This window comes from Cololabis saira, chromosome 21, assembly GCF_033807715.1.
Source record: "Cololabis saira isolate AMF1-May2022 chromosome 21, fColSai1.1, whole genome shotgun sequence".
Taxonomy (NCBI): Eukaryota; Metazoa; Chordata; class Actinopteri; order Beloniformes; family Belonidae; genus Cololabis; species Cololabis saira.
Genome location: NC_084607.1, coordinates 15,300,941 through 15,318,216, shown reverse-complemented (window position 1 = coordinate 15,318,216; position 17,276 = coordinate 15,300,941). Strand labels below are relative to the sequence as shown.

The 17,276-nt window shown below is 40.9% G+C and overlaps 1 protein-coding gene across 1 annotated transcript in view; it reads left to right on the top strand.

The window, feature by feature from the left end:
• The first annotated feature begins 5,358 nt into the window (after positions 1 to 5,358).
• Positions 5,359 to 17,276, top strand: part of LOC133421897 (xylosyltransferase 1-like) — a 54,213-nt gene continuing 42,295 nt past the window's right edge. The window contains exon 1 of the mRNA XM_061711693.1: positions 5,359 to 5,753. Coding sequence (XP_061567677.1) covers positions 5,472 to 5,753 — 282 coding nt within the window. The 5' untranslated portion in view covers positions 5,359 to 5,471. The remainder of the gene's footprint in view (positions 5,754 to 17,276) is intronic.

Below are 17,276 nucleotides of genomic sequence, written 5' to 3'. Positions count from 1 at the left end.
AGATTAATGTAGTTTTGTATTGACGCCATGGTAACCTGACTTACACGACCATCAAAAATGTCTAGCGAAACATAAATCAGCAGTGGTTTACTTATTCATATAAAAAAAAACGTTGCAAGTCCTGCATCAAACTTCATTTCTTTGCTGTTCATTAGCTGTCTGCAATGGGGGTGTGGTGGCAAATTTCTTTTCCCCAGAGCTTCAGCCATCCTTGATGTTCCTATTCACCTATCGGATAGGTCCTATCCTAAAATGGTAACTTGGGTAACTCTCGGTAACCAGTTCTCTGAGTATATTTGGATGTCATGTCTGTACCCCTGTCCCTGCAAGCAAATCACCCTAATCAGCCTCCATATATTTTCATATTTTTTGGTTAATTTTAACTATTTTTATTCCAATTTTTCCTCTTGTTATTATTATTTGTATTTTTTTTTGTACTTTTGAAATTTTTGTAGTTTTCTCTACATCATTACATGATGATTACATGATACATCATCTCTGCATCAGGCCTTATGCTCTCCAGCCACCTCCTTTAGCTCCCGACCTGCTGCTCCCGCCGCTGCATGGACATAACCAAACCAGGAGACCGCCTAACGAGATTCCTGTACCTGTTTGCTTGTCCCGTCTCAATGTGGACGAGCAGTGCTTCTACTCAGGGGGTTTTCTGAGGAAGGCTTTTTACATCTTTGTGACATTACTGTGGTCAGATCTTTGGTTATTTGCTGCCATTTGACTCTGTAGCTGCAAACATGAACAGTCACTGCACAGAGGATTCAAAGTGGCCCCTCACCCCTCCGGTCCTGGGGCGCCCTCATTAGAGTCGACGTGCTGACGGTCACTGAGGTGAAAGCCACCGAGGACGGAAAACAGAGTGTCACTGTTTGGAAAAACATTCGACAGGGAAGTGTTAAGAAGTACTTCACATTCTTGTGAAACTGAAAAAATCTGGTTATTTCCTTTCGTGGCGTTCTGTGAAGGAACAGCAGATGAAGAGGGAGAAGAGGAAACAACACCCTGCTCTTTTGTCGTTGTGTCCATATTTAATTCCCTGGGAGTCTTAAGTTATACAAGTGATGACAGGAAACAATAACTATCACATGAAACTGACACAAAAGCAAAGTGAATTTTACTTCAGCTTTTGTTTTTGTTTGGATGCAAAGCTGCTCCACTGACGTTGGACGTTTGGACTCTCCCAACTTAGCTTTAGTGTTGCATTTCTTGGTTATTACTTACATTTTTATTGAGTTTTCACATTTATGTAGGCACAACAATTACAAGAAACAAGGTACAGGTTTATAAACGTATAAACTGTCTGGAGATACTATTATTCAGTCCACTGGTCCATTCTCTATTTGTTCAGTTGGTGTCATGTCTCATATATCTCATAAGTTCCATTTTCCCCATTTCTTTTTCAAATACATTTTCTTTGAGTCTCAACCGGTATGTCAATTTTTCCATAACAAGTATTTCCTGGACAATTTCCAACCACTGCTGCTGTTTTGGAGTGTTCACAGGGAACCAGCTTCTTGGGACTTCCTTCTTACTTGCTGCGAGTAATATTTTGGTCAAGTACAAATCTTCTTTCATTACAACCATGTCAATACATACATACATCACTGGACAATTATTTGGGATTTCATATCTCAAGACATTTTTTACAACTGAGTTAACATTTTGCCAGTATATCCTCATTTTTATACAATTCCAGAAGATGTGTATGTGTGATCTGCCTCCACACTCCCAGATAAGCTCCAGCAGCCTTGTTGTATAGCGAGTTGCCTAGATTTTGGCTTTGGCGTTATAGCAGGGGAAGTTTTTCCAGCAGAACTCCCTCCATATTAATGAACTTGTTGATGTACTTTGTGTCTCACACATGTGGTACCACTCCTCCTCTTGCATTTGGATTTTTAGTTCTGCTTCCAATTTATCTTTTATATAAAGTGTTGATTCCTTCCTGCTCTCACCCAAAGCTTGATAGAAAGGAGAAATGGGCCGAGACAGAGAATCGATAATAACACCAATCACTTTATTTATAGTTTCTTTTGACCTTATTTCTTTTATGAAATAATCTTTCAACTGCAAGTATCTAAAAAGGTCTTTGTTTTCAAGGTTATTCTTTGTTTTTAGATCTTGGAAACTTAGAAATGTTCCACCTTCTGATACTGTTCATATTGCTGTGGCGTCTTTTTTGGGCCAATTCTTTGAATGTTGGATCATACGTCCCTGGCTTAAACTTTAAATCATACGTGAACCACCTCAGAATGCATATATCCCTCTAAAGTTTGTACTTTCTCACTACAGTGCTCCGTATTTCAAAAGTAAATGCTACTATTGGGTCCATAGCATGTCTCAAAGTCAGATGTTTGTCCCCCACCAATATCTGGGTTTGAAAGCCCTGTACTTCCCTTTCCATTTCTTTCCATTTAGACTCATGTCTACACCGACAGGCTAGATGTCTTAGTTGAGCTCCATACAAATATTTAACATAACACACATCCATCCACTTTCTATACCTGTTTTATTCTGTGCAGGGTCACGGGGGTCTGCTGGAGCCTATCCTAGCTTATTCCAGGCGAGAGGCCGGGGTTCACCCTGGACAAGTCGCCAGTCAATCAGTGATTTTATGTCTAAAGGAAATACATGCATTTGTTTTGAAACCTGCCACCTGAACTATTATCAAGTCTTTATATTTTGGTTATTTTTTTATCTTATCATGGGTGTATTTTGAATCCGTATGGTTATGGTTTAAATTCTTTGGCTGATGTGAAACAGGTGGCTGTGGCTGAAATTGACCACCAGGTGGCGCAGAAGACAACTAGATGGGCTGCACGTTTAAATTCTTTGGCTGATGTGAAACAGGTGGCTGTGGCTGAAATTGACCACCAGGTGGCGCAGAAGACAACTAGATGGGCTGCACATACATGAGTGGCTTGAATAAATACATGACTGTTAATGATAATAAACAAGAAGTAATGATAAAATTATAAAATCATCTTACAAAAGTTATGTCTTGAAGTGGAGCGGAGAACAAGCATCAGAACCAAAGTCTGTCAATCATGCAGTTAAGCACCTGGGTTAGGTAACTAACCCATGTTAGTGCTATAGGCTCCTATTTATTTGGCTATTCAGTTAAGATGATACTTTTATTTCCTCTATTTCTCTATTTTAAGTAGTAAAAATGATTTTTTTTTAAGAAAGAATATTATCAAATAGTAGTATCCCCATCCCAGTAATTCTGTCTCCATCAAAACATCTGACACTTAAAGCGACACAAAGAAACTTTTGTAGTTTTTTGCTCATAGGGTTCCCATACAGGTGAGGAGGTTATAGGTCGCTTAGTCTCTTCCTTATCGACTTTCCTGTGTTTTTTGTGCGAGCTTCATTATGCCCATCTTTATTGTTTGTTGAGGATGGATGACAATAGTTGGTAGTAGAGACGACCAGAACGGGAGTCCAAAGTTAGTTTGTCGTCTTTGCCAAAAGTAGGGATGAGTGATACAAGACCTAGAAGATGCTTCCAAGAATAATCAAGCGTTCCTTCAAATGAAATTCAAGTTAATATTATACTGTAAGTAAAAAACACCAATGAATTTCCAAATGTGAAAAGGTGAATTTTCATAAATGTAAACATTTTCAAATTGGTTCATTTTCTCTGACAGTAAAGATCCTCCACAGTTTGCCCCAGTTTCAATGAAAAAACCTTTCAATTGATCATAAGCGTTAATTTTCTGATGCGTCAGGTTGTGAATGTTTGATGAAATAACATCCCTAGTGGGGTTGTGCAGAGGCCTCAGGGCGTATAAACAGGTCCAGCTCTGCAGGACGTCATCTAAACGAGTAAATAAACCTTTTCCATGAACTTAAACTTAAACTTTATTTATTTATATAGCATTTTTCATACAGGTAGAGTGCAACACAAAGTGCTTTACATTAATAAGTAAAAAGAAACAATCTCCCGTGACCCCCCCACTCCCTGTAGCCTCATTCATACGACATACACACACATACACACAGCATACTATACAGATGCATACACACCCGGAACCCCCCCACCCTTGTTATAAAAATGGAGTATGACTGAGCACCGATAGACCAGGTGAGGAAACATCATCCTGTGGGAACCATCCACACCGAGAGCCGTCCAAGCCATCGACTACAGGGGACGCCGCCGCAGAGACCCCCCGACCCAGACAGAGAGGGGCCCCCACCACGGCTAGAAAGCAGGACCCCCAACTACCCAGGCCCTGGAGCTGGGCCCCCAACTATCCAGGCCAGGACGGTCCCCCGTAGGCAGACCAGGCTCCGGCGTGGAGGGGCCCCATAAGGAGAAAAGTGGAGCTGAGAACTAAGAAACAATAAACAAGATATGAACAGAACTAAAAGGAGTGTAAAACATACTAAAAACAGCATAAATGAAGTTTAATATAAAAGATAAAGTAGGGGCACTAAGGCAGTAGAAGCAACATTAAAAAATAAATAAGTAAGAAAATAAATAAATAATTAATGAAAGCTTTAAGAGGAAATTAAGAGCAATAAAATGACATAAAGGAAAAAATAAGTAAGTAGTGCTAAACAAGTAAAAGGAGACTCAGTTAAAAGCTAATTTAAAAAGGTGAGTCTTGAGCCGGTGTTGTGTCGTGTTCAGCACCCCTGCCGTGAAAAGCACCCCCTCGTCCCTTGTTACCTCTGCCAAGGAGATTGTGTTTTCACCCACATCTGTTGATTTGTTTGTCTGTTCAAAGGGTGCATTCTGTCATTTTTTTTAAAAACTATTTTTTTTTTTTTTTTGCATTTTGTGATAGATATGCAGGTATCAAAACCCTTCTGGTTTTGAAAGTATTTATTATTTTCTTATTATTATGTATTATTTCCTTCTATTTATGTTATTGGTTATTTTCTATATTATTGTTTGAATATTTACTTTATTATTGATATATTTATTTTATTTATGTTTTTTCTAGCAAGACTCAATTTAAAAAATGTTTTTGTTTCGTGTGATGTTGTTGAGTGTTTTCAACATGTTGGTTTTATGACAATAACTCTGTAAATGCTCTCAATTAATGAGTTTGTATACACATATCCCAAAAGAAGAGTTGATGTGAACAACTTACACTAACCTATTACAAGACAGGGGGTGCTTTTCACGGCAGGGGTGCTGAATACGGCACAACACCGGCCTTTAAAAGCATCGACAGACTCTATATATGTTCACTCCTGAATAGCCACATGAGGGCATCTGCGTGCTCCCCGCCGCTTTTAAACCCCTCTCCTCAAACCGAGCCTGTACCAAATTCCCTCCTCCTCCTCCTCCTCCTCCTCCTCCCTCCTCCTCCTCCTCCTCCTGTCTGCCTGCCTGTGGCTCCTCTCAGGCCACGGAGGGCAGCATTCACACCCCGCTGTCTGCGTTGTGCGGATGGGGCTGCGCGTCTCGGTGTGATCCGGGGGAGATCCGGGGGGAGAGCAGGGCAGAGATGAACCCGTGCGCCCGCAGGCTGGCCCGGCGCTCCCGCTCCGCGCTGCTGGTCGCGGCTCTGGCCGTCCTGCTGGTCCAGACAATCATCGTCTGGAACTTCAGCAGCCTGGACTCCGCCGGCGGAGATGGAGGCACCAGGAGCCGGGAGAAGAGAGCCGCCGAGCGGACCGGGGGGCTCGACCGAGCCGAGCAGGAGCCCCCCGGTCCGCGGAGCGGGCTGCGGCGGAGAGGCGACCCGCCGCTGCACGGCAAGGCGGCCGGCAGACACAAGCTCCAGGCGGTGGGTTTTTCACCCATGCATGCTTCTTTTTAATCAGACCTATAAACGCGTGTTCCGACTTTTAAATGTGTGCCTGGGGGTGGGGGTTGTTGGGGGTTGTTGGGGGTTGTTGGGGGTGCGCACGGCAGCCATGCAGAGGATGCTGCAGCCGCAGCTGCTGCTGCTGCTGCTGTTGTTCTGGCATTTAAGGCTGATTTATGGTCCCGCGTTACACCAACGCAGAGCCTACGGCGTAGGTGTATGCGGCGACGCCGTACCCTACGGCGTAGGCTCTGCGTCGATTTAACGCGGAACCACAATTCAGGCTTTACATCAGTCACACGCATGTCTCGTTCACGGGGAGACGTGTCGGTAGGCCACAACTTCATTTCGATGCCTACATTTTTGTGGTTTTCGCGAGGAGCCACATTGCCAGGGAAAAAAAAGAGAACACCTTTGAGCCGCAATTTTTGGCGGACTGTGTTGCCAATTTCTCATCCAGAGAAAAAGCAGCAGCAACAAAGCGGATCCTTTTTAACCAGATTTTACTGACAATGTGTTGATGCCAAAGGGACATTGGCAGTGGCGTCAATTCAGTGGAAGCTAAGGTATGGCAAGGTTACGAGTCACAGAACTGAACTAGAGTATCAATCAACACGTCCAGCAAATACTCATCACAGAAGTTTATGTAGCTTAGGTCCTATCTGTGTGGTCAAGAAAATTGGAACTTTTTCAAATGCAGTCTCGCTCACTGCAAAAACTCAAAATCTTACCAGGAATATTTGTCTTATTTCTATTTAAAATGTCTCATTTTTAGTCATTTTTAGTCTCATTACACTTAAAACAAGAGTCATCGCCAGAAAAATAACTTATTTGACCATTTTCACCTGTTTCAAGTAAATTTTCAATTGAAATAAGTAGAAAAATCTGCCAGTCGGACAAGATTTATCTTCTCATTACAAGCAAAACATTTTTTATTTTAAGTGAAAATCTACTTGAAACAGGTGAAAATTGTTGTTTTTTGAGTTTTTGGGTCTTGTCTTAAATGTAATGAGATTTCTTTTTACTAAAATTAGACATTTTAACTAGAAATAAGACAAATATTCTTGTTAAGATTTTGAGTTTTTGCAGTGTATAATAACTAGTGAAATCGATCATGTTGTTCTGATTTGCATTTGTAGTTATTCTATATGTATTAAGTAATAGAATAATCAATACAAATAGACAGAGTAATTCCATAAATGACATGTATTTAAAGAACAAACATTTACATTTTCCCTTGAAGCCAAGGTGTGGCGGCTGCCATACCTTGCCATACCCAATTGAGGCCCCTGTGCCAGGGGAAAAAAAGAGAACACCTTTGAGCTGCAATTTGTGGCGGACTGTGTTGCCAATTTCTCATCCAGAGAAAAAGCAGCAGCAACAAAGCGGATCCTTTTTAACCAGATTTTACTGACAATGTGTTGATGCCAAAGGGGCATTGGCAGAGAAATACGTATGTTTTGGGTCTTTATTGATATCTGATTGTATATCCACACAACTGATGTATGAATGGCCCAGACACCTAAGTTTGATGAGATATTTACCTCCTTTTAATTTGAAAGGTCACGGAATTTATAGGGAAGGCTTAAAATCTCAGTCTGAATATCCAGTGGTTTTCCATGTTGGTCAGTTTTTCAGCTGAGCAACTTTAAAAAGCAAAAAAATGTATTAACCATTAGATTATAAATGGGGATTCTTGATAAAATTCTAGTGATTTGTTTTGTTTGCTTATAAAAACAACAACCTGATACTGCATGTCTAGTTGAAAGTTAAAGAAGACTTATTACACTTTCTTTTTTATAAAGTCAATACCATTTTCTCGGATGTGGTGGAATTTCTATGGCTTACAGTGTTTTAGGCAAATTACCAAACAGCTGTAGTGCAGCACCTTCTTTTTTGATCCACATCTTTACAGCTGGACTCAGAGGCTGGTTTCTGGGGGTGGAGCCACACGGTTGGACTTCGCCCCCTCATCTTCATCTTCAGCATAATTAGAAAGTTGAATATTACAACTTTGTACTACCCACTCTAGAGACACATCGAATGCTAAATGTAGTTGGGTGGAGGACAGGATGCAAAGACTGCCTATTTCCAGCGTCACTTCTGTGATGTCACAGAACCCTGTAAATCTGAGACCATTGTGTTATTATAGCAATCTTTGTGATTTGGTCGTCACTTCAGATAACCAAACACAAGCTCTCATTGTCAGAAATTATTTTTTTTCTCATAAATTCTCTCTTTCATCAGTTTTTTCTTGTGCATAATTTGATTTGTATCCTGATCATTGCTTGTCAAGCTCTTCTAAATCTAATCATCACTGCACAGTGCTTGTGCATGATATGGAGTAGATCTCTCTGTGTTTTTATGGTATGAAAGTGTTCTTGGTATCCAGGTGTTTTCGTTTTGTTTAGACAAGAATATACTGTACTCATTTTCACAGCAGTGTGCTGTGAAAAGGAGTATAAAAAACTGTGAGTTGTGCTGCAGGGATCCACTTTTACATCCTTTCATTACAGTTAAGCAGATGCCCTGTGATCTTCCCTCTGTGTGTCCTGACTCCTGACAGTTAAAACCGGGGAGATTCATGCTACGGCTTATTATAGGACAGGAGCTTGGGAGGTGGTGGAGGGGAAAGAGGATGAAATGAAACAAAATCAGTGGTGTAGAAGAGCTGGGAGATGAGTGAGAGGCGGAGATATGACACCAGTGGGTACCGTCTCACGTGGAAGGTGTGTTTCGAGTCTCTGTGAACTAGTTTGGGACTTGATTAAATAGGACATCTTAACACAAATCCCTCTTTCATAGCAAAATTGGAAATTGTAGTGAAAACTGAATCTACTAATTTGTGTTTCAGAAACAGATTTTGTGGTTTTCTTCATGCTACTGGACATAAAAATAGAGGAACTTAGCATCACAGTACTAAAACCACGCTTACATCACAGGTAAAAAAAAAAGTCCCTTTTTGTAGGTTGGAGAGGTTAGATGGAGGAAAACAAACTCCAAGTTTAAGTCCCATCCTGACACTGCTGTGAAAGCATAGACTGTATAAGAATAACTGGACAAGTGCTGTCACCCATACTTTTACTGAAAAGTACTTATTGAAGAATCTTTTTACAGTGGGGGGATGAACAGGGCTGGGATGAAGCTGGCTGCAACACATCCACCTTATTTCAGTCTCAGTTAGCAATTTTTCTTGGCTGACTTAGCTTATCCTAACCTATGATGCTAATAAATATTACTGTACAGTCATTCTTATGTCTAAAAATCATAATTTCAACGTCTGAAAGGACATCTGAAACAAGTGCTGAAGTGAAAACTAGTGGAGCCCCTCCGGGACCCAGGATCACCTCTGCTACTGGCGATTGGCTGTGCCAGCCGCCAATCAAAAGTTAAAACCCTGAATCATACCTAAATTTGTTGCTTTATGTAATTTAACCTAATTCAACAAAATTCACCCTCTGTACAGTTGTCATGGATGTCAAAGCCAGATTTGGAGATCAAAACTGTTTTTTTCTACCAGATTGTAAATGTGTTTATTTCTGCTCTAAAGTTGGACATTTTTACATGGAAGTCAATGGTGACTCTCTTTTGGAGTCAGCTCCTAGTGGTCAGTTGAGGAACTGTAGCTTTTTCTTTTTTACTACCAGGTTGGCATCCGCCCAGTAGAAGGAAGGTTGGCACTCGTTTAAAAGCAGCTCAAAGGAAAGTTTGTCACTTTTAGCTCAATGCACCCCTACAGGGGCAAAGATTAAGCAGCTTTTGCAAAATATTACTTTTGTTTGATCTCTTATTTTATTTTCCATCTTTTTCATCTGAGTGTTATGAAGCAATATGCAGTTGTCACAATAGACGACCTCATGACAATCTAAAGTTACTTTGTTATACTTTGTTTTTTTGCTTGTTTACCTTGATCTGCTTGTTTTCAGCCCTCTACATGCTTTGTTTCATATCGTCTATAGATCAATATAAGCAACCTTAAGTGATAAAATATTTTTACGTATGTCTAATAACTGGAGATTGATTAGAAGCTGGAGCCTCAAGACCAAAATTCAAATGTTTTTTCATTAAGAAAGTATTTCAAGTTGTCAGGTGACTGAAATGACCTCATAACTTTAGAAATGTTGATTCAAAACGTATTAATACTGAGTTAAGTTGCATCAAATGAAAGACAACAAATTTACATCGATCGATTTAGATATCTGATTAGTTGTAGAAGTTACAGATGCAGTGATATAATTTTCAAAACTTTCCCATTTAATTGTGTTCAAATCAGTTAATTGGACCAAAGTCAGTGGACGAGCTAAAATCATTGTATTTCTTTATTAGTTGTTTTTAAATGGTTGTTGCTGGAGTTCTTTGTTTTCGATAATCAGAAGATGAAAATCTTCGCACTAAACCTGTTGGATTCATCGCTGAGTCAAAGAAATATAACTTTTCTGTGTCAGAGATCTTTTGACAGTCAAAAGCTTTTATCAGCATCAACATAGTGTTAATCATATTTGAATGAAGATTTTACTCCTTTAAATAGTCCAATGCCGCTACGCGTGAAAAGGTGCATTTATATTCAGGAACAACAAAAATTAATCTCCCGTTGCTTTGAAAGTCTGCTATTGAGAGAACGAGGGTTTTTTTGTCGTGTGTTGAAATAAGTTAAATGCATTATGATTCATTAGTAAGAGTTTTTTCCAGATTTGAACATTTCTGAGTTTAAATAGTGGACTTGGTGGTGATGTTTGGTTGTTTGTCCGCGTGTCTCTAACCGGAGGTTACCTGGTTAACCTGGGGTTTGCTCCAGCTCTCCTCGGTGACCCTGTTATGGAGAAAAAAAGCTTGTTAGTTCAGACAGTAGTTAATATAGTTCGATTTACAAAGAGCAACTTGATTTAAGCGTTTTTTATGTATTTATTTTTTTCTGAAACTAAGATTTAGATTAAAAAGGAATTCACCAGTTAACTGAATGTTATCAATCAAATCATTAAGTAATCAGTTTAATATTCACCAGACAGACGAGCTGGCGTGTGTCAGATAGCCGGACTTCATAAACTCACGTGTGTGTTGGCGTGTTTACTGTTTATTGGCAGGAAGAAGTGTCTGATTGCCAATAAACAGTCATTAGAGCGAGCTCAATAAGCCCAACGACCTCCACTTAAACATCTGTGAACATACGCGATCGACCAGAAGGTGTGACCCGTCTTTGGGAAGGACGAAGAGTTTGAGCTGGTTTGAAAGAAATAAAATGTGACGTCTGACCGCGTTGGAGGACAGAAGTGTGTTTCTGTCTGGACTGAACGTCCAGCAGCAAGTGAACAGAAGATCCTGGTTATTGATGACGGCGGGTTGGCCGTCTCTGTAACAGAAAGGTGCATCTATTTGACCGGATGTGACTCGTCTGTCCCAGTGACCAGCTGTGTTGGACGCTTTGATTCCCTGAGGACCGAACTTCCCTCTTCATCCCCACTGATATTTTATTTTGAGGTGCAGGTGGAAAGCATTTGAAGGATTTCAGCATTTAAAATACCTTTAAAGCGCTCAGCAGATTTTTGGATGAAAGGTCTGAACAGAAAAAATACTTCATATCATGTCTTGTTTTCGTCTGATGACCGACTGAAGTTCTTCTTTCTCGTAGAGTCACATTCAGGCCCTTGTTTTTTTTTTAAAGTGGACATCAGTTAGGGTTTTTCTTTTTGCCATTTCTGAGATATCTTTGAAGACATCATCTTTAGACTGAGATAACTGGATTTATGTCTGTTTGTTGACAAGATCTTGGGCTTTTTTGAGCAAAACTAGACAGGTTTGGGGGCTAAACACCAGATCCAAACAGGAATCAACAGGGGGGCAGCTTTGATGCTCCAAGTTTGGCTTTTCTTTGGTTCAAAGAATCTACCATCATTAACTCTTGATGGACTCATGCTGCAAATAAAACCTCTGAATGTTTGCTTTCACTTTCTGAAGTGGGAATGTTTTTAGATGGGGGAGACTGGGGCGTTGAGGACAGAGTCAGTCACCCTCCGGCGTTCTATCTAAAGCCCCATCATGTGCCTGGACTGGACGTTGGACGCCAGGGCTGGTCCTAAACTACTGTAAATAGGAAGAGTTATGCCTCCGATGTAAAACCAATTCCTAATGGCAACCCCTGGAAACGGAAAAAGTAAAAAAATGGCTTCTACTAGGATGGGAACATGAATATCTGTTTAGATTTGACTGTCATAACCTGAGGTTTGTAGCGGACCCAAATATGAGGAGATTCATGAGGCGGAAGGCGTAACGACAAAGTTCTCTATTAAACGAAAAGAGAAAAAATGTGCTGCAGAAAAAGCCTCCAATGCCTGACAAAAAAAAAAAAAACCTAACATGACACACAAGGAAACAGCCTTTCAAAATAAAAGCAGGAAACAACCAAGAAACCAGAACCGTAACAAAGTCTTCTGAGGACAACTCGCACATTCAGGTTTATCAAAACCACGAAAGATGACTTGTTATATCACAGGAACACGTGAGTGTGTTCAGCATCTCATATGTGTGATAAATGTGCAACTGAGGTGGCGTTCAAGACTGTGGTAAAACTGGACGTCTGCATTCAGCACACATGGAGCTGCAGTAGGATGGACACACACGCACACGCACACACACACACACACACTCACACACAGGTCAGATCAGATTAAAGGATCGGTTTGAATAAAGTTTCTCTGATGGGATTTATACTTTTCAGTCCCGTTTAAATTGGTCAATAATCCTGTGTGTGTTCTTCTATGTCTGTGAGGACCAGTCGGTGGAAAATAAGTTGCAAGCCTTTTTCAGAAGGCTTATTATTTCTTTATTTTTTTTTGTATAGCAGCCGTTGAATAAAGACTTAAAAGGTAGAAACAGCAGTCAAAATGAGTTCAAATGTAGTTTTTTTTTAATTATGTGACACCATGTCAGAGGAAATAGACGAACGACAAAGTTGTGAGACTTAAATCATGAAAGTGAAAAGTCAGTCAGATTTATGCCCTGATGACTTTTAAACCCACTCCTACTTCAGCTTTTCTCTCTTTCATGCTGGTTGTTCTGGCCTCCTCTCAGGTTTGTATTTGGACAGTTTCAAGCTTGATTTACGTTGGGATAAGGACTGTGTTTTTCAATTCTGGCTGGGTTTGGGACTTGCTTTACGTTGCTCTGAACATGGTTTTGTTGTGTTTTAGGTCAGTTTTAGGCTCAATGTCAGGCTGTTTTGAAGAACTGTCTGTCCTCTGATTAAACAGTTTGATTTGCGATTGTTTTTATGGTTAAAAGTTCAAAAACAGTGAAAGTTCCCAGTGCTAATGTCAGGATAACGGTGCAGAAACCTTTTGAGTGTTGAGTTTTTAATCAGTTGCTTACAAAAGCTTTATATTTTCTTTGTGTCGCTCGTTTCCAACAAGTAAAGATTTTCTTTAACACAATTTCTTTTATAAACGTGGACAAACTTGGATTTCAGATTTATTTCAGTGACAGCATGATTTACGCTATAGAATCTGAACTAATTTGTAAAAGTTAATTTACAAGATGGAAATCTTCCTGGCTTGAATTTGAGCCCGCACTTTTAAACCTGGTTTGAACCGCATTGAAGTGGTTTCAGACTCTTTTCAATCGGGGTTTGGGTTTTCGGAATTTAAAGCATGTTTTGGACACGTTTTCGTGTTTGCTTTTGAACTTCACTTTGTGCAGCCAACTTGCTTTAGACTTATTATAGACTTGTTGTCGGCTTTCAGACCGACTCCGTGATGAAGACCGGGTCTCGGTTCAGAGCATCCGTCGCAGATCTCCTTTTGGACCAAATTGGCTCTGCATGATTGTGGCTTGACGATTGCGCTTGTTATCCTTATGCTGCGTGATATCGAGAAAGCCAGTAAATTATTGTTTTGGATGGAGGAAAACTACAGAGTACCAGCAAGGCAGGGATGGACAGAACAGCTTAAAAATAAGAGTAAAAAAAGGGATTTCTCCCTGGAATTCTCCGACTGTTATTAGCGATTTAGCTCCGCACACAGATATTAAAACCAGAAAGCTGCTTTATGTTTTTTTATTTTTCCATTTTCTTTGAGATAATTCTCACTAAATCTGACATGGATAGACGGAAATCCCTGCTGTAATCTCTGGTTATTTCAGCCAGGTTTAACATCAGCATCCTGCCCTTCATAATAGCTTACTCTCAGCCCATCTGGCTGTTTTTACTCTGTGTTCAGCTCTCTGCTTTTTATGTTACCACCTTCACTCCCTCAGCAAGATGAAGCTCTTGTTCTGCCATTTTTTCTTAGTTGTTGTTTTTAAATAATAAGGGTGGGATTTAGGGCACGAAGGTCGTCCTGCACCTCCTCACATCAGCACAGAAACATCTGTTTTTCTCTCAACATCCGGGCATAATGAGGTGTTAGAACCGTCACCAGTGCAGGATAATCACATCAACATTTTCCACGTCCGCCTTTGCTGATCTGTTCTGTTTACTGAATAAACAAGTTTCCTTTAAGACATTAGATACATTTTTTCTGAGGGAAGAAGCATTTTGGTGTTTTGACAACCATCCAGGCTCATGTTAAAAAGTACAAGACCCGTGATGCATTGTGGGATTGGGTGCACTGTGCAGGGATTAAAAGTCTTCTTTAGATGTTTGGTCCAACATCCCAACTTTTAGGCTGAAGCCAAGGTGGAAATAAGACAAGTTGCACTTCATCGACTGACCACTAGGGGCCGTCTCTGAAAGCGAGTCAATCTCCATTAACCTCTACGTTAAAATCCACTTTTCAGCAGAATTAAACACATTTATAACCTTGTTTGAAAAGCTGTTCTGGTTTCCGCAGCTGGATTTCACAGCGATGAGAAATAAGTGAGGGTGATTTTTTTTTTTCTTTTCGTACCACATCAGGTAAAATCACATAAAGGAACCCATTAAGTATAATTAGTGGATGTGGTGTCGACTCTGAAAGCAGAGGTCTTTTCTGATTTCGCCACTAAAACAACATTTAAAAATGGGATATTCAGCTGTGAATGTTAGCAGGCAACTCCACAGCTCCTCCAGCTGGCTTTGCGGACCGGTTTTTAAAGCCCATTTGCAACATCAGACCACACAGTGTGAGGAGGAAGACGCTTCAAAACCGCTCTTCAGAAAATGGGTGACATCTCAGGGGGTTTGTGCAGTAATTTTCTCCGGGTAGGGTGTGTTCCTACAGGATTTCAACTCCTAAAGTGCTGTCTTCTGGAGTTATGCTGGATTTCAGAAAATTTGCCAAATAATTCCTGCTTCCTTGAACTCCGTTTTTTTTTTTAATTTGAGGATGTCACGGGGTCACCAGTTGGTGGGCGAAGCAGAATTAGATGCAAGCATGCAGCATCGGGTTTTTGCAGAACAGAAACGAGAAAGATGTATTCATCATGTAAAATCAGTGTTCAGATTGCCATTTTCTGTCACTTGAACCTTTCAAAATAAAATGAATTCACACAGGACTGACTGGAAATGCTGATCAGCCCATCTGCAGGGGTAAAACCTCTCAGACACCATTCTGTCTCCTGCACTTTTGGGCCTCTTAAACGAATTCGTAAACAAGCCTGTTTTCTCTGCCCTCCGAGTGCAAACACACCTTCACAGGAGTTTGTTTAAGGCAGAAGTCGAGCAGTGTGTTGACGCGGCCGTGTGAAAGGGGTTCTTTACTGTAAACGAACATTTTCTGCCAAAACAGGACAGCCTCGCCCCTATTTCCCCGTTGGTCCGCCATGAATCATGCCTTTATAAAATTCGCTCATGACGTCACATAAACGCGCTTAGTGCCAGAAATCAAGTAAGGTTTACTTACACAGCACACTTTAAAAAAAAACATGTGTGCCTCACGGAAAATCAACAGAGCAGTATTAAATGAACAGAATAAATAGATCTGACTTAAATCTGAACAAACCTCAATAGTTGTCTTAAAGTGTCACTGTTTGGACTTAACTGTCCAGGAGGTCCACATCTCAACGGTATCGTTCTTCACTCGCTGAGTGTGGTCTTCTGTGGCTTGTCTTCAGTTAAGGCAGCCTTCTTCAGCTCTGGTCCTCAGGAACCCGTGTCCTGCATGTTTTAGATGTTGCTCTAGTCACGCTGGGCTCAAAGTAGTGGAGCATTGACAGACTTGTGTAGGCCTTGATGACCCGCTGATGACGATTCAATCCAGCCCACCGTGTGGTGCTCTGTGGCAGTTGACTCTTATTGTCCATCTAGATCAGGGGTCGGCAAGCCACGGCTCTAGAGCCGCATGCGGCTCTTTAGCGCCGCCCTTGTGGCTCCCTGGAGCTTTTTCAAAAATGTTTGACCTTTTTTTTCCTTTTTTTTTTTCCTTTTTTCCTTTTTTTCTTCTTTTTTTATTTTTTACTCTTCTTTTTTCCTTTTTTTCTTCCTTTTTCCTTTCCTTTTTAATCTCAACATTTCGACTTTTTTCTCGAAATTTTGACTTTTTTCTCGACATTTCGACTTTTTTCTCAACATTTCGACTTTTTTCTCAACATTTCAACTTTTTTCTCGAGGTTGTACTTCAACATTAATCTCGACATATCGACTTTTTTCTCAACATTTTTAATTTTTTTCACAAAATTTCGACTCTTCTCGACATTTCGACTTTTTTCTCGACATTTCGCCTTTTTTCTCAACATTTCGACTTTTTTCTCAAGATTGTACTTCAACATTAATCTTGACATTTCGACTTTTTTCTTGACATTTCGACATTTTTCTCGAAGTGCATAATGAAAAAAGAAATCTTCCCCCATCATTGGTGGATGGATGGATGGATGGATGGGTGGATGGATGGATGGATTGGTGGATGGATGGATGGATGGATGGATGGATGGATGGATGGATTGGTGGATGGATGGATGGATGGATGGATGGATGGATTGGTGGATGGATGGATGGATGAATAGGTGGACGGATTGGTGGATGGATGGTGGATGGATGGATGGATTGGTGGATGGATGGATGGGTGGATGGATGGATGGATGGATGATGGATGGATGGATGGATGGATGGATGGATGGGTGATGGATGGATGGATGGATGGATGGATGATGGATGGATGGATGGATGGATGGATGGATTGGTGGATGGATGGATGGATGGATGGATGGGTGGATGGATGGATGGATGGATTGGTGGATGGATGGATGGATGGATGATGGATGGATGGATGGATGGATGGATTGGTGGATGGATGGATGGATGGATGGATGGATGGGTGGATGGATGGATGGATGGATTGGTGGATGGATGGATGGATGGATGGATGGATGATGGATGGATGGATGGATGGATGGATTGGTGGATGGATGGATGGATGGATGGATGATGGATGGATGGATGGATGGATGGATTGGTGGATGGATGGTGGATGGATGGATGGATTGGTGGATGGATGGATGGGTGGATGGATGGATGGATGGATGATGGATGGATGGATGGATGGATGGATGGGTGATGGATGGATGGATGGATGGATGGATGATGGATGGATGGATGGA